Here is a 23,248-nt window from a genome sequence, read left to right as displayed (position 1 = left end):
TGTTGTGCAGTTCATTTTCATCTTACCTTCCTTTGCTCATTGGAAACTTGTCAAGATTTATTGTCCCCTATAGTTACACTGAAATGCTTATAAATTTCCTTTGCTTTGCTGCAGATATTTTGCTTCCTAAGCATAATTGCCCTGGCTGATCTTCCATCCACATGTCAAGTAACTTTTTGGTTTTATGACTTGAGTGCCGAGGATGTAACATAGTATCACTAACAATTCATCCAAAATTCTTATAGATGAGAAAAAGACAGGTCCAAGAAATTGACTAATGCCAGAATTTTGAGAAGTACAAATGTGGGTCAACTAAAGATAGTTTAGGAATTGCTGAACTTGTAATGTCAGCATAAAATCTGGACTAAACCTGTTATTTTTTTTTTAATTGTCTCTAAGATTTGCTAAGAAAGCAGTAGTTGTGTGGTCCAGGTCAATCCCCTCACAGATGCTGGCCATGACCCATAATAGCATTAGGAACCATAATATGAAGTGATACTCCCTAGTACTTTGGCTACAGAGACAACCCAGTGGTTCAAGTATACCTTTGTTGTGAGCCTGGAAAATTACTAGATTATGTGACTTTCCAAGGTCTCTATCAAGCCTGTGACTTTATCATCTTTTATATCATGCACTTAACTGCTTTTCCTCTGACTCACCTCGTTTTTCCTACCTTTACCCAAGTAGCTTAAAGAGTTTTAACTTAGAAAACTATGGTGAATTCTAAAGCTTAAAAATAATTCAGATTTGCTGCTAGAAAATGTATGACAGTTATCTCTATTAGTTTCGGAGTGAAAAGTTCAGGACCTTAAGCCTATATAAGTACATCATTTCCAGTTTCAAAATCATATGTTCTTTGACTGACTAGGAATTAACTGAGGAACAGTGGCTTGATGTTCTCGCTCCTAAGCTGGATGGTGATATGTTTGAAAAAGAGCTTTTAGCAAAGTGCATCAAAAGATGGTGTAAATCTAAGCTTAATAAAACAGACTGTAATCTAAAACAGAGCATCATCTTTCATGTTCAGATAACTGACAGCCACACTCAGATCAGGACACTGTCTAAATAACAACACTGTGGAAGGATCTCTCTTACCATTCTGAATGAGGGTTTGTGACCGTGTGAACCTTCCATGGACAGCTGTCATGTGCAGTGGACTTTTGCCATCTTTACTCTAAAAAACGAGGGGGAGAGAAACAATGGATCAGTGACGTCAATCTGAAACATCCCTATGGATACTACTATCAATGCCCTGAAAATAAAATGTCAATTCAGATGTTTTTAAAAGTGTAATAAAAACTTAAAAAGGTAAAAGATAATTTTGAAAGCAAAAGAAAAAGCATATATAATATCTCAAGTTACTTCCTAACATCCCATTGTAAAGAAGCTTAGAGAGGTAAAAATTATTTTAGAGAAGAAATGTGAAATTTCCAGTTACACTGACAATTTTTAAACTACCCTGTTTCAAACTGACGCAATCATCCAAAATGCTTTTTTCTCTCTTGTGATTTACTGATGAAGATGGTTTCAAGGCATTTTTTTTTTCAACTTTTGTCTGAAGTATACGAGTAAAGACAAATGATGTGCTAACTGGCTTGGTCCTGTCCAACCTGAAGTTGATTGAACTGCTATGAATAACTGTAGCTCTCAGAATGGACCTGAAGCATTCCACCACTCCCTGCATTCTGATTCCATAGAAAATGACACTTCTAGTTGTTCCAGAACAGAAACGCTTGCTTCAATTAAGTCATTAGAAATCATAAGATTAAGACATACAATGGTTTAGCAAATGGCCATTTTAATGATCCCCTGGGAATGTGCTGAATTCATACATCTCTTTATTATTTAAAATATAAATAATGGAACTCCCCAATATAGATTAAGCCAAAACATGAAAAATGTATAGAATCTATAGACTGATCATCATTACACCAAATACTAAAGTCCTACACATTTATTAAGAAACAGTCATTTATAGAATTTCATCTAAAAATAGTAATACCCAAAAGAAAATATTAAGTATCCCCCATAGACAGAGTGCATCCTTTCATTCAGGTACTGTTAATAAAAGAGAAAAAAAAAGGAAGAAATAGATGTAGCTATTATTTTTCTAACTCTCAGGAGAAACATTTTCCAAAGTCTAAGGTTAAATATGAGATTTCAAAAATGCAGGTTTATTTTTGTAATGAAACCCATATACCTGTGCTTTAAAATGCATTGTTGGTGGGAATGCAGACTGGTGCAGCCACCGTGGAAAACAGTATGGACGTTCCTCAAAAACTTAAAAACAGAAATACCATATGATCTAGTAATTCCACTACCAGGTATCTACCCGAAGAAAATGAAAACACTAATTCGAAAACATATATGCACCCTTATGTTTACTGCAGTGTTACTTGTAATAGCTGAGATGTGGAAGCAACCTACATGTCCATCGACAGATGAATGGATATGGAAGATGTATTGCGTACACACACACACACACACACACAGGAATATTATGCAGCCATAGAAAGGATGAGATCTTGCCATTTGTGACAACATGGATGGACCTGGAGGGTATTATGCTAAGTGAAATAAGTCAGACAGAGAAAGACAAATACCATATGATTTCACGCATATGTGGAATCTAAAAAACAAAACAAATGAATAAACAAAACAACAAACAGAAACAGATTCATAAATACAGAGAAGAAACTGATAGTTGCCAGAGGAAAGGGGGTAGGGAGATAGGCAACATGGGTGAAGGGGAGAGGGAGACACAAGCTTCCAGTCAGAGAATAAAAGGCATAGCACAGGGAATAGAGTCAATGATCCTGCAAGAGCTTCGTACGGTGACAGATGAGAGCTACACTTGCAGTGAGCTCAGCACAACATCTAGAGAAAGTGAATCACTATATTGTACACCTGAAACTAATATATTGTACAGCTAAAACATTGTATGTCGACTATATTCAAACAAGAAACTATCTTAATTTAAAAAAAGGAAAACATAGCAACCTAAAAAACATTTAAAAAATGACTTCAAAATGGGAACAAATAATCATTTGAACAAGTACTTCTCAGAGTGAACCAAGGACTAATTGCATCTAAACCACCTGGGGCTCTTGTTAGAAATGTGAGTTCTGTGCCCTAACCCAGACCACTGAATCAGAACTGGGATAAAGGGATCCCCATTTCTAACCTGCACAGCACATTAAAGTTTAGGAGCCACTGCTTTAGACTGAGGGGGCTGGAACAGCTTATAAAACAACAAGGGTTTAACAGAAGAATTTTTATTATATCCTGTAAGTCTATTCCTTAGAAAGGAAGAAAGGAGTTGTGCACAATCTTTGCCAAGGAAAGAGTTAATCAGAAGGGTTAAGTGCATCGAATCTTTATAGTGAAAAGTCATCAGGTAGATGGGGGGGGGGGGGAAATAGGATCTTTTCTCATCTAATATGATTATAACCAGAGTCAGAAAAGACTGAGAAAGGAAGATGGAAGTAAGCTTGAAGCTTTACTGAAATGGTATTTTTAGAGGAAAAGGAGCAGCAACCAAGAGAAAGGGAACACAATTACAGAAATCGCCGAGTTGACATTAACCTGTCCCTAGGTGGTGCTATTTCTTTAAATTTTGCTCCAGTATTTTCTCTTAAATTTAATCGAAAACATAACTAATTAGCATTTAGTTAAATATATATAAAGCCATAAATATTTCAGTGCTTAGATAATATCTTTATAAATATTTAGCTAAGCACTTTTCCATGTCTAGAAAACAGCTTAAAGGCTTTACCAGGGAATAACCACCAACTTGGTAGTAACTACCTAAATTGCAGCCAGAGAGCCAAAGCAGAAGTAACCAGTTTCTGTGGTATGCAGTTTACAAAGCTGGGGTACAAACACCACACCCTTTTCTCCCATGGAGTGCTTGTGCCTTTGGTAAAAGGACAAATAAACAGACAACCAAATTTTGGTAAAATACAAAGGACAGCTATATCAGATCTATCTTTGCCTGGGTTCACCTATCACCGAGTCCAGTCCTGAGCTGATTTTTTCCCCTGAGGGATATAGTGGCAGAAGGTGGGGGAGGTGGGGACAGGAAGCACTGAGAATATCATGGAGCCATTTTGGAACAGTTGTGCTTACATGGTTTGGATGTAAAAGGAACTTGCTATTTCAAAAAGCCATTGGAAACTAATGAAGGTCAAAGGATAATACTTTTTATTTAGTCTTTACTAGTTAGAACTCAGGATATTCAGGTTGAGACTAGGAATCCTACTGAGTTTCATTATCTGCCTGAGAAATTTGTCACATGGGGGGGACTTGCTGTTACTGCTGTTTTAAGAACTTCAGACAAGGATAAAATATTCATTGCGTTGTCAAAGGAGAGGATATGTTCAATTCTTCCATTTGTTCAAAGCTTTGCTTTTATAAGATTTTTTCTTAATTTCTAGTCTCCTTCCCATTTCTAGACTCATTTTCCCATCAGAGTTAGGGCTCGGAAAATTTTGTTATTTTGAGGTTTTTTTAATTACGCAAGAAGCCCTTCTATTGATTTAGGCATGGCTCAGCCATGGTCATGAAGGAAAACCAAAAAAGACTAAGAATATTTTACGAATATCAGTACTCTTTCAGGGCAGAATTTAGCATCCTTCAAGGAAGATTAATCCTTGAACTAAATGGAGTGTTTCAATTTCCTTCACCACCATTCTCCTCAGAAATCCATTCATGTCTTCCACACCAAATGCCTTCTTTCCTCATCCTCCAACATCCCCCAAACCTTCCCTAAACTCAAAGACATTGTTACCACCCAGGAACTTGAAGGCATTGTGTTGTCTGTGGCATGGGCGTCCTGGAGTCACACAGCTCAGTGGCCTTACTAGAAGGCAAGAGAGCCAGCCTGCAGGGGGTTAGGGGAAATGTGTCAGAAGCCCAACAGGGCCTCCTAATTCAAGGGAAGAGCAATCTAAAACCCTAATTTGCAAAAAAGCCATACATAGTCCAATTTTGCAAATGGTTCACCATTTACAACGTCTATTACAACGTCTACACCTGCTCACCTAAGGGCCCAGGGACAGAAAGAATTCAGACCATGGGCAGTCTGAATGTTAGTGACCGGGAGGTAGGCAACCAGGCAAGGGTAATTTCTAAATCCATCTAAGCAGTATTTGGAAGAGCTATGTATTTAGTGCCTTCTTTAACATTTTGAACACTTCTAGAAAGAGTTTTGGGATGTTACAGGTATTACAATGTAGTCTGTAATGGAGAAGAAAAATTATTTTGTATCTTCTCATGCTCTTCCTATTTGCAAAATACAAGTGAACCTTCAGTGGATTATTGTATAAAGTATTTTGTCTTGGGGCGCCTGGGTGGCTCAGTCGGCTAAGCGGCTGCCTTCGGCTCAGGTCACGATCCCAGGGTCCTGGGATCAAGCCCCGCATTGGGCTCCCTGCTCAGCAGGAAGCCTGCTTCTCCCTCTCCCTCTGCCTGCCACTCTGCCTACTTGTGCTGTCTCTCTATCTCTCTGTCAAATAAATAAATAAAATCTAAAAAAAAAAAGTATTGTGTCTTTATTACTTATCACAATTAAACCAACATTACAAAGTCGGAGACAGGGCCATGGTCAATCTAAGGAAAGTGAAGGATTGTAAAATGTGCGCAGGACACACATCCTTCCTTCTCTCTCCATTGTCTTGTAATTGCTCATGAAGACATCACTTTTAGTATTTTGTGAGGATAGAGGAAAACAAAGTGAACATGTGGGTGGGTACTGGTTACGTTTCAATATGCTCTTTCCCCCAAACTTCAGAAAATCTAAACAAATACAAATTGCCTTGTGATCTACAAACACTTTCAAAATCCAAGGAGCAATATGGTACAGAGAGATAACAACTTCAATTAGAAAGCCACATCCAGAGTCAGACAAAATGGCTCCACGGAAATGGTAGACGATCCGTGCCTCCAGAGTGCATCAGGAATCGTGAAGGAGGATTCAAGAGAAGGAAACCAGAGGATGTAAACAGAGGAGATGAAAGGAGACTGAGGGAGAAGGCTAGATTTTAACCAAAGTCCCATTTATGTAGATCAGATAATATATAAACCTAAGTCTCAGATTTTAAAAAAAGGTATTTCTCATATTCTACTGATGATTAGCAGTCTATGGGGGAAAATCAATTATTAAAATTAAGGAGCCATGCTTTCCAGTTCCATTTTATGGGGGACAAGGCTGCCATAAACTGCCATACACTCCATATATAGCTGGAGTCCCTAAACTACTCTGAACAGAGCACTGGGTCAGGTAACTGGGGGGAGTAGGTGGGTGTTCCAGAAAGTGGCTTTCTAGCCTTGCTGTCAGGCACACAGAGCATTAGTCAGCATGCTTTCAAAAGGGGAATGGAGAGCATCAGAAAACCCCCTGAATTAATTAAGTGAGGGCTGGTGAAGAGAGCTACTTTATTTAACTTCAGTAATACTTTTCCTTTCTTTGGAGAATTGGAGGATGTCCCTCAGATACCAGCATGGCATTACAAGCATCACAAGTTTCGGGGACACTGCCAGTTCGGCCACCTGTTAACCTCCTGTCTTCTCACCACCATCCTCTGTGACTTCAACACTATACGATGACTCTTCCTACCTCGGGTTACAGTTCTTTGATCTCCTTGATGCCCCCGTAGACCTTCCCTTACCCCCATTTAGGACCTTGGATGGGCTCCACTTACAAGATACGGAACTCTGAAATTCTCTTTTTATCTATTCTGCTTCTTCATTTCTGCCTGTTCTCTACCTCCATGAAGACATTGTACTCCCCTCCATTTCCTTTCTATTTTCTTTAACTCTTCTTTTTTCATCTGTTTTCTGGTTCTTCCTCCTCTTCCTCCCGATCCTAAGACTAAATGGACCCTGGCACCCTCCATCCCTTTCTCTACTCATGCTATGACGTACTCTCTCCTTGGGTGACCTCATCCTTTTCCAGCTTCCAAGATCCTGCACCTGTGTGAATGAGGCAGCCTAAGTTTTTTCTTCTATTCTTTTCTGCTCTCCCATGCTGGAGGGTCACATGTTCCATCATTGTTTTTCTCAGACTGGCTGTACTAAAGGCTCAAAATCACCTGCTCAAAAACTAAACTTAACAGGGGTGCCTGGGTGGCTCAGTTGTTAAGTGTCTGCCTTGGGCTCAGGTCATGATCCCAGGGTCCTGGGATGGAGTCCCACATCGGGCTCCCTGCTCCGCGGGAAGCCTGCTTCTCCCTCTCCTACTCCCCCTGCTTGTGTTCCCTCTCCCGCTGCGTCTGTCAAATAAATAAATCTTTAAAAAAAAAAAACTTAACAGTTTTACCTTGTAAGCCTATTCTTTCTCTTGATGTCCCTCTTAACAACGATAATCGTTTATTGAGTGCTTGCCATGTGGCAGAAACCGTTCTAAGTAGTTTCTATAAGATAACTGGTTTAATCCTCACAGCGGTTCCATGAAGAAGATGCTACTATTTCCCAAATTTTACAGACAAACAGACACCCAAGAGAGGTTGTTTCTGATTATATAATTACTGAAAGTCAAGGCTAGGACTGGAATCGAGGCAGCCCAGACTCAGAACTGAACACTTAAGCCCTATGCTCTGTCACCTCTGAATCAGATTTTGGTTCTTACACTTGTCTTCAACTCCTCCAACTCCTATCCAACCAAATTTCATTGATTTTCTTTCTGCAAAGCCTCTGTCTTCTGTTGGCTGTCCCCCTCCCCTGTCCTCAGTACCTCTTATCTAGACGTTTTACCGACTTCCAGTTATTCTCTAATTGTATCCTCTGTCTAGGTCCATTATACCTGAATTTTCTTTTTATAAAAACAAAAATGGTTTTTTTTCACCTGGATATAAAAATAACACATGCTTATGTATCACAATCAGAAGATTAAAACAAATATATAAAAATGAAACTAAAAATCCAAATCATAATTTTGCCTCTCTGCAGTGATAATATATTGGTATATATTCCTAGTATTTTTCTCTTTCTATGCATATAACCCAGACACATTACTTTTTAAAAATTAAATATTAGGTCATATTTACTTATTGCATATTAATTTTTTCACAGATAACACTAGGTATTACTAGTCTTTTTCATATTTGCCAACCTTAAAGGCAAATATACTTGTGCATTAGTTTGCATTTTTCTAATTACTAATGATACTGTATATTTTTCATAGGTTTAATGGATATTGTTTTCGCTCTCTTGTGACCTGCCTTTACACGTATTTTCTAGTAGGTTATCAGACTTTTTCTTATTGATTTATATGAGCTCTTTATATATTAAACGTATTAACTCTGCTCATCATGTATAATGCAGAAACATTTCCCTGAGTTGGTCCTCTTTCAATTTTGTATATGTTAGGGTTTTTTGTTTTTTGTATTTTTTTGTTTTGTTTTGCCATATAAACATTTAAAATGTTTATGTCATCATATATACAATTTTTTTCCTTCCTGTTTTCTGTCTCTGGTGTTCTGTGACCAGATTACTATTTCTATGCTCAGTCTGGATCACATGACCTCTATAATGACTAGTGGTCCCCGCAGCTTACAGAAGTCCAAACCCCTCAGCCAGTTGATAAGCCTTCTTCCTTGGTCCGGTCATATTTCAGCTTGTTCCTGGCTCCTTTCTTTCATATAATTTCTGCTCCCTTCAAGCTCAATAAATTGCTCTTCTGAAAATTTGTCTCGTATTTCCCCACTATTAGAAATTATAAGAAAAAATGTAAAAAGATTTTAATAGTGAATAGGGAAGGTCATTAGAATGGATTGACCCAATATTCTTAAAATTAAATCTCAGAAAGAATCATTTTTCAAAAGCAGAGACAGAATACACTGGGACCTGCTTTAGGATTGCTGCATGCTGGGGAGAAGGGAAGCTGAGGATGAGCACAAAGTCCCTTGTGCAGGTGAGGATATTCCACTACAACCTAAATGCGTTCAAAGTGATGTAACCTGGATGGTGAGGGCAGTGCCTAAGTTCCTCTTGGTTATCTGTTACAGTGCGCTAACTACTAGCCTAGAGTCTGCCCAGAGCTTTTCCTATCTGGAACTCCCAAACCCTTTGTTCATGCGGTTCTCTCTATCTGAAATGCCCTCTCTCAGACTCTATCTCTTCTCATCTCAACTGATACCAATCTTCCAACTCTCAGCTCAAAAGCAGGCATCACTTTTGATCCCCAAGCAGGAAGCAAGTGTTGACTTGCTTCTTATAGTTTGCAATACTCTTACTCTCTCACGCCACTCATTACATTCTCTCTTGTCTCATGAGCAGCGGAGCACACTATTTCTTTACCGTACTGTAAACTCCTTGAGAGCAGAGCTCATAGCTCATCCTGGAGTGCTCCCTCAGAACCAAACAGAGGGCACTAGATAGTCCTCAGTAAGTTTGCTGAATAAAGACTATTAGGACCAGCTGACCACTACTAGGTCAATGTTACGTTACTACAGTCACTACCTAGGGTTTACTACTGGAAAGTGTCTGAAAAACTCCTTGGTGGGCCATGCCAGGGTTAGGAACAGACCTGAGATCATTGGATTAGGCTTTCCTTTGATTCTCAGCAGCTCTGCCATATCAGCTCAACATCCACCTCCGTGTTAGAAACTAGGCCACGTCAATATCCCTGGGACCCAGTCTCTGCTCCAGAACATTCACTAAGCTACCAAAAGCAGGTGGCTAGAACCTCAGTGCCTTCCAGCTGGTCCTACCACTTCTGCAGTAACAACACAGCTAAGTTTCCATAGCAGGCCAATATAGGACAAGGCTGTGGGAGTCAAGGCACTCAGAGTTCCGATTCTAAAACAGGACACCATTTACAAGAGTTGATTTTGCTCAAACAGAGGCTCAATGCAGAGGTATCTAGCAGAGAGAGAGACTAAGAGTGTCGTACCTGGATGTTAACATCTGCCCCGTTGTTTACTAATAGTTCAAGACACAAAGCACCGTGTGTGGAGGCAGCAGCAAAATGCAAAGGGGTGAACCCGCTGTTGTTGGGCTGGTTCACGTTAGCACCATAGTCAGTCAGCTCATTAACTACAGCATCCTGCCCATTGTAGCAGGCCAGGTGAAGGGCCGTGTTTCCATAGATGTTGATTTCGTCGATCTGTAAATGAATCCAAGAGAGGGCAGGTAAAATCACTGGAGTCTCTTTATTGCGTTTGCTGTTGGGGGGGGTGGGAGGGGCAGAGGGAGAGAGAGACTCTTAAGCAGATTCCATGCTCAGCATGGAGCCTGATGTGGGGCTCGATCCCAGGACCCCAAGATCATGACCTGAGCCGAAATCAAGAATCAGATGCTTAACTGACTGAGTCACCCAGGCACCCCGTACACCACAATTTAGAAGGCTAAATGCTGAAGGTAGGATGAAGAATCCTAGCCCGTCTAAAAAATGACTAATATGTATTACATGCAATATATATGTTTAAATATTTCTCTATGTTGATATAGAAACTTAGCCTGTTTCTGGTTTTTCATTACTTGCTGTAGGTCCCCACTGCCCTTCATCAATTGCCCCTGGAAACTCAAAAAGATAGGATGCTAGAAAATAAGGAGGTTTTTACCCTCTTAAATTAAAATGCAAACAGGATTTAATTTCCGAATAACAGAAAACCCACAGGGCGCCTGGGTGGCTCAGTCAGTTAAGCGGCTGCCTCCAGCTCAGGTCATGATCCCAGGGTCCTGGGATGGAATGCTGCATCAGGCTCCCTGCTCAGCACGGAGTCTGCCACTCCCCCTGCTTGTGTGCTTTGTCTCTCGTGCTCTCTTTCAAATAAATAAATAAAATCTTAAAAAAAAAAAAACCAAACCAAACATTAGAAAACCCACAAATATACCATGAATTGATGCATTCATCACAGCTCACCTCCACCCCCAGATTCAGGAGGTGTTTGACAACATTGATCTGTCCATTGGAGGCTGCAGCGTGCAGAGGGGTATAACCCTTCTTATCCTTACACGTCACTTCTGCGCCGTGGTTGATGAGCAGCGCTACAACATCCAGGTGGCCTTCACAAACAAAGCAGCAGAAAACACGGGTAGCCTTTTTAGGATAATTTGATGACTGATTCCACCTACATTATCACCATTAGCTTTTACTACCACCAACATTTTAAATAAGAACAAGGTCCTGCCAATATGTTAGTACCACAGCCTAAAAAAGAATTATGTTAAAATGAAAGCAATGCTTTTAAAAGCATTTCCCATTCCTTAAAGTCCAACAGTGACAATTTGGTTTGGAAAAATTAATGAAAGAAAAAAAATCAATTAATCACAATACCACTACATTATTGTTAAATCATATGAAATCGCTGTTGCTTGACTTTTTTTTTTTTTGGACCATAAAGATGACAATTTCATATGGTTCAACTGAAAAGTATTCTTAGGAATTACTGGCTAAACAGAAACATTTCCAGTTTCAACTCCTGTTGGCATATTTTCTAGAATATTTTCCTTTGTACCCTATCTTACTATATATAGTACGATAAATGTATTTGACCTCTATATTGTGACTGAAGATTGTTTGATGCTGTGGGTCACTGCTGTAAATGTGGTTGATAATTGAGGGGTAGAAGATAAGTACTGATTCCAAGGATCTAAGATGTACATGGGGCTGAGTGTGAGTATGTGTACGTGTGTGTGTGAGAAAGAGAGAGATGGAGAGAGAGGTATGTTTGGAGGGGGGAGAGAGTTGGGTGTGTGTATGAGAGAGAAAGAGCTTGGTCATGGCTTGTTTTATTAAAATTTGACTTTTTCCCCCAAAACTTGTATGTAGAAAAATTATTTTCAATTACTAGTGGGGCTATCTTAGCTTAAGTGGTGCTATCTTTTGTCTTTTGTCCTGGTTTTGTCCTTTATTCCTTAAAGATAGTCATCTATGTATTTTTTCCTATTTGTATCCTGATGACAAACAAAACAACAACTTTACTTCTTTAAAGCAATTCTACACAAATGTTTTAACTGTATATCAGCAAAGAACAAACTTGAAACCCCAGGCTCTTTGCGTCCCATCACACACTAGTCTAGTGTGTGCTCTGCCTAAACAGCAGTCTGGCCAATGTCCCCTGATTCCAGTCCCGTAGGTACCATGCAGACATCCAATCTGCTTCCGTCAGCTCCAAAGTCCACATTGTCTTTAAAAAAAAAAATGATAATGCTTGCAAAATCTTAAGGGTTTGGTTTTTTAAGCCCAAATATCCATTCAGACTCATCCACAGCCTCATAATTTATTTCATCCCTACCCAACCCGTTCTCTTTCTTCCCCCCCACCATTAACGTTATTGTTGTTCATGATAATAAAAGGCCTGTATGTTTGTTAAAAAGGATTCAGAAAAGGCAAAAAGGTGTTAAAAGGAAACCAAAACCATCCATATAGCCAATCCCTTGAGATACTCAGCTAACATTTCAGCATATAATATATCCCAGATTGTCTATATTGCAGATTTCTTTTACAAAAATGAGGACCATATAACCCATGCTATTATGATCTGTTTTTACTTAACATAACACAGAATCTTTCGATGTTAATAAAGACTAATGACATCATCACTGTAGTTACTGCCCAGTGTCCCACTGGGCAGTTCTTTATCATTAACCAACACAATCTCCGGGGGATGGGCATTCAGGTGGTTTATAACATGGGGCTGGTAGAATCCCACCTGCTTTTCCAATTGCAGGACATTCTCCGGTTACAAACACAAAGGAAGGATCCCAGTTCTTCATTTCTCACAAGTCTACACCAAGAATAAACTCGATGAGGCCTATCATTTGTCAGTGGCACTTGCACCAACAAAAGTGGAAAAAAAACAACATAGAAATGTAACTCCTTCCTTCATGTCTCCCAGCCCAGCTGGCAGAAGCGAGACCTGCAAGGCCAGGTTCACTGGCAGGAGAGTAGCAGGAGGATCTACGGTTACTCTTGTCACTTCAACCTACCCATCAGCCAGAGGGTGGTCCTTCCTTCCTTTTTGTTTCTTTCAAAAACACTTTTAAATAAAAGGACATATAGAATTTATGTCCTGGCTTTGCTAGCCAGTCCTTGTTTTTTTTTTTTAAAAACACTTTATTTTGCTGCCATAACAAGTTAAAAGAAGCACCATTTTGTGCAGCTTTCCCGTCTGGACTGAAACACATTCAATGAGGTCCAGGCCATGACTCATCCCTCCTCCTCCCTGTGGGGTAAAATCAGTCTCTGACAGAGCAACTGTCTAACTAGAGTGCTCTATGCTTGCCAGTCAAGTGGACCAAATCTTCACTCAATTGGGCCCCAAGCTTGGAAAGAAGTCAGGCGTGCACAAAGGGAAAACCTACATGCTTCGCGACAGGCCCACAGCTTCTTTAGCTACAGTCGTCTGCAGGAACCCTTACCCATATAGGCCGCCCAGTGCAGAGCACGCCGGTCCTTCTTGTCAAATGCGTTGATGTTTGCTCCTTTGGCCAAGAGTAAATTGACCATCTGAAAGAAAACCAACATGCAGATAATCTGAGTCAAATTAACATCAAATCCAAAGGCAGGTCAGTGACCCGGAGTTCAAACACAGTAGGAAGCTGACATCACAGACAGCCCTGTGGCACGTATGTCAGCGGAGAAGCCCGAGGAGGCAGCTACTTTGGCAACCCACTGGCTGTACATTTAAAATGGGCTATTGTTGCCTGAGGTTTGGCGTGCAGATAGTAGCTTCACACTCAGCAGTAAGATTAGGTTCCACTGGGGGTGAAGAGAGGCTCTAGGGAGATTTCTTGCTCCCAGTGATGAGGACACTCACCTCCACGTGGCCATTCAGAGCAGCGTGGTGCAAGGCTGTGCGCCCCCCTCGGTCGGAGACGTTGACGCTGCTCAGCAGGGGGATGATCACTTCTGCACACTTCACGGCCTTATTGGCAGCCGCCACATGGAGGGGGGTCTGCCAGTTCTTGTCCCTCGCGTTGACATCAGCCGAGTGCTTAATCAATACTTGCACTGCTTCCTACAACAGAAGCGGAGTTCGCAGGGGTCACTGACAAATGCTCAGTTGGTGCTTCATCAGACCCCGGAACTACAGGAAAGGAAGGCTCCGCGCCCTCCCACAACTGGCTCAAGTGTATATTCTTCTCAGAAAAGCAAGGTAATTTGTGAGAAAGACCAAAAGAGTGGCACAGGTGAAAACAGATTCGTTTTATCTTTCTTTGTTAGGCCAAGAGCCCTGGCACATCTTTAAAACCAAATAAACCTTCTAAGCATAAGGTTTCTTTTTCTTTTTCTTTTTTTTAAAGATTTTATTTATTTATTTATTTGCGAGAGAGAATGAGATAGAGAGAACATGAGAGGGGGGAGGGTCAGAGGGAGAAGCAGACTCCCCGTTGAGCAGGGAGCCCGATGCGGGACTCGATCCAGAGACTCCAGGATCATGACCTGAGCCGAAGGCAGTCGCTTAACCGACTGAGCCACCCAGGCACCCAAGCATAAGGTTTCTTAACAGGGTGTAAAGTATCCTTAGGCCAGATGAGAGCACTGGTGTGCAAGTGCACACTCCAGGGTAAAATATCCACAGGTCAAAAGGCCCCCAAAGATCATCTAAACTTGGAGGTGTTTGTCAATGAGCCTCCATCCTCCAAAGCCCAAGGCCTCAAAGCCCTTCGGACATTCTTAGATCAATTTATAAACCTTTGGTTCTCAGAGCCAACATCTTAACTCTCACTGCGTGATCAATAGGAGTCAAGGGAAGATGTCTATTCCTACCTCAACTTGAAGCTACAAAATTGTTCCATATTTTCCCAACTTTTTCCATGTTATCGTGGGGTAACTTCTTTTCTACTGTTGTGTCCCTTCACCTTTACTGAGACTTACGCTTTTTGTTTTCCTTCCATTGACCTAATCAGCTTTTTTGCGTCTTGAACTATTACTCTCAACCTTGGCTGTGCAATGGAATCACCCGGGGAGCTCTTAAAAATACAGATGGCTGAGGTGCCTGGGTGGCTCAGTCAGTTAAGTGCCCGAGTCTTGATCTCAGCTCAGGTCTTGATCTCAGGGTCGTGAGTTCGAGCCCCCTTTTGGGCTCCACACTGGGCATGGAGCCTACTTAAAAAAAAAAATACAGATGGCTGGTGCCACACCAGAGATTCTAACTGGCCTTAGAATTTCTGTACAGCCCCCAGGGGACTTTGTTGTATAGCTAGGATTGAGGACACTCTTCTGTTCCATCAAGAAAATGATACAGCTTCTCTCAAGATGGGAATGACTCTTGGTTGTTTCTCTTTACTTCTAGAGACATCCCTGGAGCCAGTTAGTGGGACTCCTTTATGAACATCTTCTTAATGTGGCATCAATAAACCAATGAAAGGTGCCACACTCCTGCCACACTTCACGGACCAAGAACTTACCCCTGTCCACCTTATTCCTCACAGGCCTGAACTGTCCAATCCACTTCATCATGCAGGTACATAAAAATGCTCAGATAGTAGATTAATGTAGATAGTAGATAGTTAAAATTAATGTTTTTATCAGGGACATAAATAATGAAGGAAAAAATGTTCTATGAGTCAGTAGTAGCAACATTCTGAGATGAATGGCTAACACAGTAGAATAAGAGCAAAAAAATTTAGTTTTGCAAATTAGAGAATATAGTTTAAATATGCAGTATGACTCTATTTAGATGCTACAAACAAGAAACCCATTGGGCCCAAGCAAACAGTTTGTTGAAACTACCAAAAAGGAAAAAAAAAAAAAGATATATGCCACCCATCCTCAGCAAGACAATAAAGCAATGACTACTAAACGTTCCTGGAGCTCATTTTAGAGTGAAACGTGTGTATGTGTATTCTTATGCTCACCTACTACGTGCAAAACACAAAGGAAGACTGAAAGAAACATGAGCCAGACTCTGTTCTAAGAGCTAGCTGGGTGAACAAAAAACAAAAGAAAAGCAAAGCCACAATATAAGAGGTAAGATTTAAATAAGAAAAAAAAATGAGATTTTTGTCAACTTTGGTCTCAAAAATTGTGAGGTTTATGTAGATATGTACATACAACCTATTGTGATATGGGAACCTCCATTTATGTTTATTTTCTTTACAAAGGAAAGCATCGTAGCTGGTATTTAACTCTGGGTTGGCACTGTGCCCTCAGTCAGCTCCACAGAGGACCTTGTCCTGTTGGATCTGAGATGCCCTCCAGGAAGAGAGGAACTTCCACACGCAGAGGGGGTGAGGCTCATGCTCTCTGTTCATTCGCTCTGAGTGCACAGAAATGCACAGTGACGGGCCTGCCAGATCGAGCTACAGATTGTGATGCGTACCCTTTGACTAAAAACATTCCCAGATGGGCAGGATGTATGCAAGGAACCTGCAGATTAAAGATGATAATACAAACGCAAATGTAAGTAACATGGGGTCACAGAGCTGACGCTTCTACTCCGAGTAAAAGCTTTCTATACATTACAAGGTAAAAATAATGACAGATTTAATCAGATCTGACAAGAGCTTGGCTAAAACAGAGGAAAATCATCAGTAAGTCTATTAGCTTTGTGGTTACGTAAGACTACGATAAATGAAAAGCCTCACCCTAAGTATATTGTGATATACTTGAAATATTAGCTAATAGCAGTAGTTCCCATAAGTAATTCATAAATAAATGAGATGCACATTTTGAAGATGCATGCTGAAAAAGTTTTGCAGAGATATTGCCAAAAAGGCTGGAGATAACCACATAAAGCAATACTATAAAAAGTGGTATAATATCCTTTTCACATACTCACAGCACATAACAATATATACTATCAATTTTAATACCTTTGTCTTGTGCATTATTTTACTGTACTTTACAGATTCTTGCTTGGCATTACATATTACATAAATTCAGAATAGACTAACAAACCAAAAATATGCAGGAACATTTCACAAATTTATACTATTTGGACATAAGACCAATGACTTCATGAACAACTATTTTTTATTTTTTTATTTTTTAAAGATTTTATTTATTTATTTGAGACAGATTGAGGGAGTGCAAGCAGGGAGGAGAGGGAGAAGGGGGCTCCCCGCAGAGCAAGGAGCCCGATGCAGGACTCGACCCCAGGTCGTTGGGACCATGACCTGAGCCGAAGGCAGACGCCCAACTGACTGAACCACCCAGGTGCCCCCAAAAACTTTTTTTAAAGATAACAAAATTAGGGGCGCCTGGGTGGCTCAGTTGGTTAAGCAACTGCCTTCGGCTCAGGTCATGATCCTGGAGTCCCGGGATCAAGTCCCGCATCGGGCTCCCTGCTCGGCAGGGAGTCTGCTTCTCCCTCTGATCCTCCCCCTCTCCCCCTCTCATGCTCTCTGTCTCCCATTCTCTCTCTCAGATAAATAAATAAAAAATCTTTAAAAAAAAAAAAAAGATAACAAAATTAGGTAAAAAAATTTCCTAAAAAATTAGAAAAGGAAAAGGTTCATTGACCAGAAGGGGACAAAAAGAACTGGATAGGGTCTCTAATAAATCTCTTTTCATGTGAACTTTAAGCAAGTCCCAATGTGAGTGCCAACTTCATCATATTTGTCTCTCCTACCAACACTCACTGTCATAGCTCAAGGATGCCTAGAATAACCACTACTTCTACTTATCTACTTTTATAAAATGTTTTAACTTTTTAGCTGGGTGAACAAAAAACTTTGGCATTCTTCAGTTTTATTTCTCTATCTGCTTAGGAAATGAATTGCATAGTTTTCATCTTGACAAGGACTATATCAAGAAATACTTAGTATACAAAGGAGGGTATCTTACTTAATTTCCAAAAATTAACTTTTTTTCATGAAAAGACAAGTAGTCTAAAATGATTATGGATTAACTTCACAGACATACAGGATATTAGAAGTAGAGAAGGCCTCAGGGGTCATCTGGTCTGACCCCTTCATTTGATGGGCAGCTTCATGTTATAGGCAAGATGGCTGAGTCAAGGGCAGTGATCTGTCAGCCAAACTGATTAAGAGCCTAGCTTGGGTGTTTTCTACTAGGCCACAGCTTACTCAATGGACAGTATCAGCCAAGCACGCTGACATAAATGTTTTTAAATGTTAACTCTCCTTATTTAAATTTTTTTAACTGAAGTTCTACCCTGCCAAACCTGCTTAATACATTAATAGAAATTTAATATAATACTTCAGGAAAAACAAAGCTTTGCTTTAAAAAGATAATTTCCTACAAATCAAAACCACAATGAGATACCACCTTACACCAGTCAGAATGGCTAAAATTAACAAGTCAGGAAACAACAGATATTGGCAAGGATGCAGAGAAGGGAACCTTCCTACACTGTTGGTGGGAATGCAAGCTGGTGCAGCCACTCTGGAAAACAGTATGGAGCTTCCTCACAAAGTTGAAAATAGAGCTACCCTACAACCCAGCAATTGCACTACGGGGTATTTACCCCAAAGATACAAATATAGTGATCCGAAGGGGTACATGCACCCCGATGTTTATAGCAGCAATGTCCACAATAGCCAAACTACGGAAAGAGCCTAAATGTCCATCGACAGATGAATGGATAAAGAAGATGTGGTATATATATATATATATATATATATATATATATATGAAGGAATATTATGCAGCCATCAAAAAATGAAATCTTGCCATTTGCTACGACATGGATGGAACTAGAGGAGGGTATTATGCTAAGCAAAATAGTCAATCAGAGAAAAACAATTATCATATGATCTCGCTGATATGTGGAATTTGACAAACAAGGTAGAGGATCACGGGAGGAAAAAGAGGAAAAAATGAAACGGGACGAAACCAGAGAGGGAGACAAACTATAAGAGACTCTTAATCTCAGGAAACAAACTGAGGTTGCTGGAGTGGAGGGGGGTGGGAGGGATGGGGAGGCTGGGTGATAGACATTGGGGAGGGTATGTGCTATGGTGAGCACCATGAATTGTGTAAGACTGATGAATCACAGACCTGTACCCCTGAAACAAGTAATACATTATATGTTAATAAAAAAATAAAAAGATAATTTCCTTTTCTAAAACTGCATTTCTCTTTCAAAAATTTTAATCTTGAAAGCACTTCAACTTGGTTTTAAGAGAGAGTAATTTTATGGCTATTTAGGAAATTAATGATTTTTGTAATCAAAAGAAGTCTCTCTTTTCCAGTATCACACACTGGCTAAAAATTTAATGTCTAGGGGCCTACTCTGACAGGAACTTGCAAGATAAAAAGAAAACTAATATGGGGGAAGGGAAGCTGAACACTTGCTGAATCAAGAAAAGATACTTAAATAGTGCTTCTCAAACTATCTGTGGTGAAGGACCAGTTTTTAAAAAATTATTTCAAATTCATCATGAGTCAATGCTTTTATAAAATACAATAAAAAGTGGGCACCTGGGTGGCTCAGTCAGTTAATTGGCCATCTTGGTTTTGGCTCAGGTCGTGATCTCAGGGTCTTGAGATCAAGCCCTGCCTCGGGCTCTGCACTCAAGACAGAATCTGCTTGAGATTCTCTGTCTCCCTCTCTCTCTGTCCCTCCTGCTCATGCTCTCTCTCTCTCTCAATAAATAAATCTTAAAAAAATACAATAAAAAGTAATTAGTAGAATAATAAAATGAAAAAAGACAAAGAGAAATCATGAACTCGATTCTTTTATTATTATATTTAGCAAGCATGACATGACTCTATCAAAGTGCTCTAAAAGTTTCTGAATGCTTACTCTTTTCACAGCAGTCTTAAGACAAAAGTTCACAGGCTGAGACCAGTACACAAGCCACACTGTGAGTAATGCTCCTTCAAAGCCTTTGTTTCTTTTTTAATGAATAAACATGTGTGAGGATTCCAGCATTTCTCCCGAATGGAGGCATCAGCCCAGTTAGCAGTCAGTCTTAGGACTGCACACCTCCTTGGATTACGCTCCATAGGATGCTGTGCTATATCAATCATGGAAATAATAGGAGGAGGAACTGTCATGGGATGTCACACAGAAGGGAACTGGAGATGGCATTTACAGTCAGTTTATGTCTACTTTTTATGACTTTCTCTTTTCACAAAAGGCCACTCCAACCCTGTTATAAGAAGTAGAAACATACATTGTGGCACATGGAAAAGAGAAGAAACAGGATGCATGTGTCTTAAAAACTATTGCCCTTAATGTTTGTTTCTTCCCTCTCAAACGTGCATTGCATTTAAGTGGTCATAAATTACTCATGGAAAAGTAATTGTTTATGACTATCCAGAGTCCTTGCAGGCATAAACAATGTCAAATTTTATAAACTGTAAGTTGCTTTAGACTGGGGTCTGAGTCTTACACAATTTTCTGTACTCTCCCCAAAGCCTTGTGCGTATCATATACTCAATATATTTGGATAGAATAAATATAGTGGTATAATCATTAGCAAACTAAGTAAGGCTCAGAGGTTAAAATGGAATAGCGCACAGAAAGTGCTCAACATACTGCCTAGCACACACTAAGTGCTCAATAAGTGCTCATTGTGACAATATATATTTGGACACAACATCCTCATTTCTATAGCCTAAAGACAGGATACATTTCTATAGCCTAAAAACATTTACCATGGGCTGATGTCCCTGAGGCTGCACTCAAGTCCTGAAGGCATTTACTCTATTACTGAAATCATTTGGGGCTTTTATCCTCTATTGATTAGAGCAATTTCATATTCTGTAAGAACTGCATAAATCGGTACCCAACTAATTCATTCAATTAATCGAAAATTCCTCCAAAAGTACTCATTATTAAACTCGCCCTTTGTTATTAGAATTATTAATAGGGTACAATTATTCTAAGAACTAGCAGTACAACGGGGACTCACTGGAGACTTTGGGATATGAACGAACTCAGAGGAAACTATTCAACAAGTGCTGGGTTTCAGAGGAAAAAAATGAAACAAGATGAAACCAGAGAGGGAGACAAACCATAAGAGACCCTTAATCCTAAGAAACAAACTGCGGGTTGCTGGAGTGGAGGGGGGTGGAGGGATGGGGTAACTGGGTGATGGACATTGGGGAGGGTATGTGTTGTAATGAGCACGAGGTATTATACAGACTAATGATTCACAGGTCTGTACCCCTGAAACAAATAACACATTATAAGTTAATTAATTGGATTTAAATAAATAAATAAATCTTAAAGAAGAAGAAGTAGTAGTGGTGGTGGTGGTGCTGGCTTTCAACACTGGGAAGGCCAGATCCTAAAGTATTCCCAGTCTTCAGTCTCAACTCTCAGAGTGTGGTATATAGATCACATGCGTCAGAGTCTTCTTTTTAAAATGCAGATTTCTGGGCACAACCCAGGCTTCATCAAAATCTCTGGAGATGAGGTTCTAGAACAGGTACTTGTGACAAGCACCCCAGATGATTGGAATCCACAGTAAATCTGACTATCACTCATCTCCATTCTAACTAATAGGTCCCAAAATGCTTACTTTTTTTTCCCCATTCCAGGTACTATGTTCTATATGCGATCATCTTTTTATAACCCTAAAGATAATTTAGGGAAAGCAGTAACATTCTAGTCTCCCATATAATTCTTCCAATCCTCCTGTCTACTAGCATTTTGCTCACAATAATGACAATGTTTTTTAGAGAAGGGGGAAAACATGAGTTTTAAAATTTAAGCTGTAAGATAAAATGCTTATCCTGCTCGGCTCTGGGAACCATTTTTATACTTGTCAGGACTTCTGTCTGCATAGACACAAAAGCAGACCCATTTTATTGGTTGGCACAGTATCCACCAGGGTGCTCATGGGATCTGAGGGAAGCAGCCAAGCATGGTGGTTAAGAGAGCAGGTTCTCGAGTTACACACTCCTCCACTGACTGGCTGTGGCATGTTTGGCTCGCTCCCCAACGTCTCTGAGATTACGTTTCCTAAATTAGGATTAAGAGCACTATCAGTCTCAAAGAGTGGCTCAGAGGTTAAAATGGAATAGCGCACAGAAAAGTGCTCAGCATACTGCCTAGCACACACTAAGTGCTCAATAAGTGCTCATTGTGACAATATATATTTGGACACAACATCTTCATTTCTATAGCCTAAAGAAGGATACAATCCTTTTTAACTCTGCTAGCCAAAAGACAGCCTCCAGAACAGGAAAGTGAAAAGTTCAGCAACTCTCCTTTGGTGGTACTCTCCATTCATTCCAAAAGAAAAGGCATGTGTGGGGGCGCCTGGGTGGCTCAGTCGTTAAACGTCTGCCTTCGGAGGAAAAGTCGGAAAGAACTCAAATAAAGAGCATCCTACTAAAGAATGAATGAGTCAACCAGGAAATTAAAGAAGAATTAAAAAAAAATTCATGGAAACAAATGAAAATGAAAACACAACTGTTCAAAATCTTTGGGATGCAGCAAAGGCGGTCCTAAGAGGAAAGTATATAGCAATACAAGCCTTTCTCAAGAAACAAGAAAGGTCTCAAATACACAACCTAACCCTACACCTAAAGGAGCTGGAGAAAGTACAGCAAATAAAGCCTAAATCCAGCAGGAGAAGAGATATAATAAAGACCAGAGCAGAAATCAATGAAATAGAAACCAAAAGAACAGTAGAACAGATCAACGAAACTAGGAGCTGGTTCTTTGAAAGAATTAATAAGATTGATAAACCCCTGGCCAGACTTATCAAAAAGAAAAGAGAAAGGACCCAAATAAATAAAATCATGAATGAAAGAGGAGAGATCACAACCAACACCAAAGAAATACAAACAATTAGAAGAACATATTATGAGCAACTCTATGCCAGCAGATCAGATAATCTGGAAGAAATGGATGCATTCCTAGAGATGTATAAATTGCCAAAACTGAACCAGGAAGAAATAAAAAACCTGAACAGACCTATAACCACTAAGGAAATTGAAGCAGTCATCAAAAATCTCCCAACAAAAAAAAAAAGCCCAGGGCCAAATGGCTTCCCAGGGGAATTCTACCAAACATTTAAAAAAGAATTAATACCTATTCTTCTAAAACTGTTCCAAAAAATAGAAATGGAAGGAAAACTTCCAAACTCGTTTTATGAGGCCACCATTACCTTGATCCTAAAACCAAAGACCCCATCAAAAAGGAGAACTACAGACCAATATCCTTGATGAACACGGATGCAAAAATTCTCACCAAAATACTAGCCAATAGGATCCAACAGTACATTAAAAGGATTATTCACTACGACCAAGCGGGATTTGTCCCTGGGCAGCAAGGTTGGTTCAGCATCCACAAATCAATCAATGTGATACAATACATTGATAAAAGAAAGAACAAGAACCATATGATCCTCTCAATAGATGCAGAAAAAGCAT

The 23,248-nt window shown here is 39.9% G+C and overlaps 1 protein-coding gene across 6 annotated transcripts in view; it reads right to left on the bottom strand.

The window, feature by feature from the left end:
• Nucleotides 1–23,248, bottom strand: part of ANKRD44 (ankyrin repeat domain 44) — a 320,329-nt gene that overhangs the window by 120,943 nt on the left and 176,138 nt on the right. For all 6 annotated transcript variants that reach the window (XM_035007476.1, XM_035007479.1, XM_035007478.1 and 3 more), the window contains exons 5-9: nt 13,764–13,964; nt 13,366–13,453; nt 10,865–11,007; nt 9,893–10,105; nt 1,096–1,174 (exon numbers count right to left, since the gene is read on the bottom strand). In XM_035007476.1, the coding sequence (XP_034863367.1) occupies nt 1,096–1,174; nt 9,893–10,105; nt 10,865–11,007; nt 13,366–13,453; nt 13,764–13,964 (724 nt within the window). The remainder of the gene's footprint in view (nt 1–1,095; nt 1,175–9,892; nt 10,106–10,864; nt 11,008–13,365; nt 13,454–13,763; nt 13,965–23,248) is intronic.

The sequence above is a fragment of the Mirounga leonina genome, unplaced genomic scaffold (assembly GCF_011800145.1).
Source record: "Mirounga leonina isolate KUSES-001 unplaced genomic scaffold, KU_Mleo_1.0 Mir_151, whole genome shotgun sequence".
In the NCBI taxonomy this organism is placed as follows: domain Eukaryota; kingdom Metazoa; phylum Chordata; class Mammalia; order Carnivora; family Phocidae; genus Mirounga; species Mirounga leonina.
Note: the sequence above shows the minus strand (reverse complement) of the source record. Positions and strands in the feature narration are given on the sequence as shown.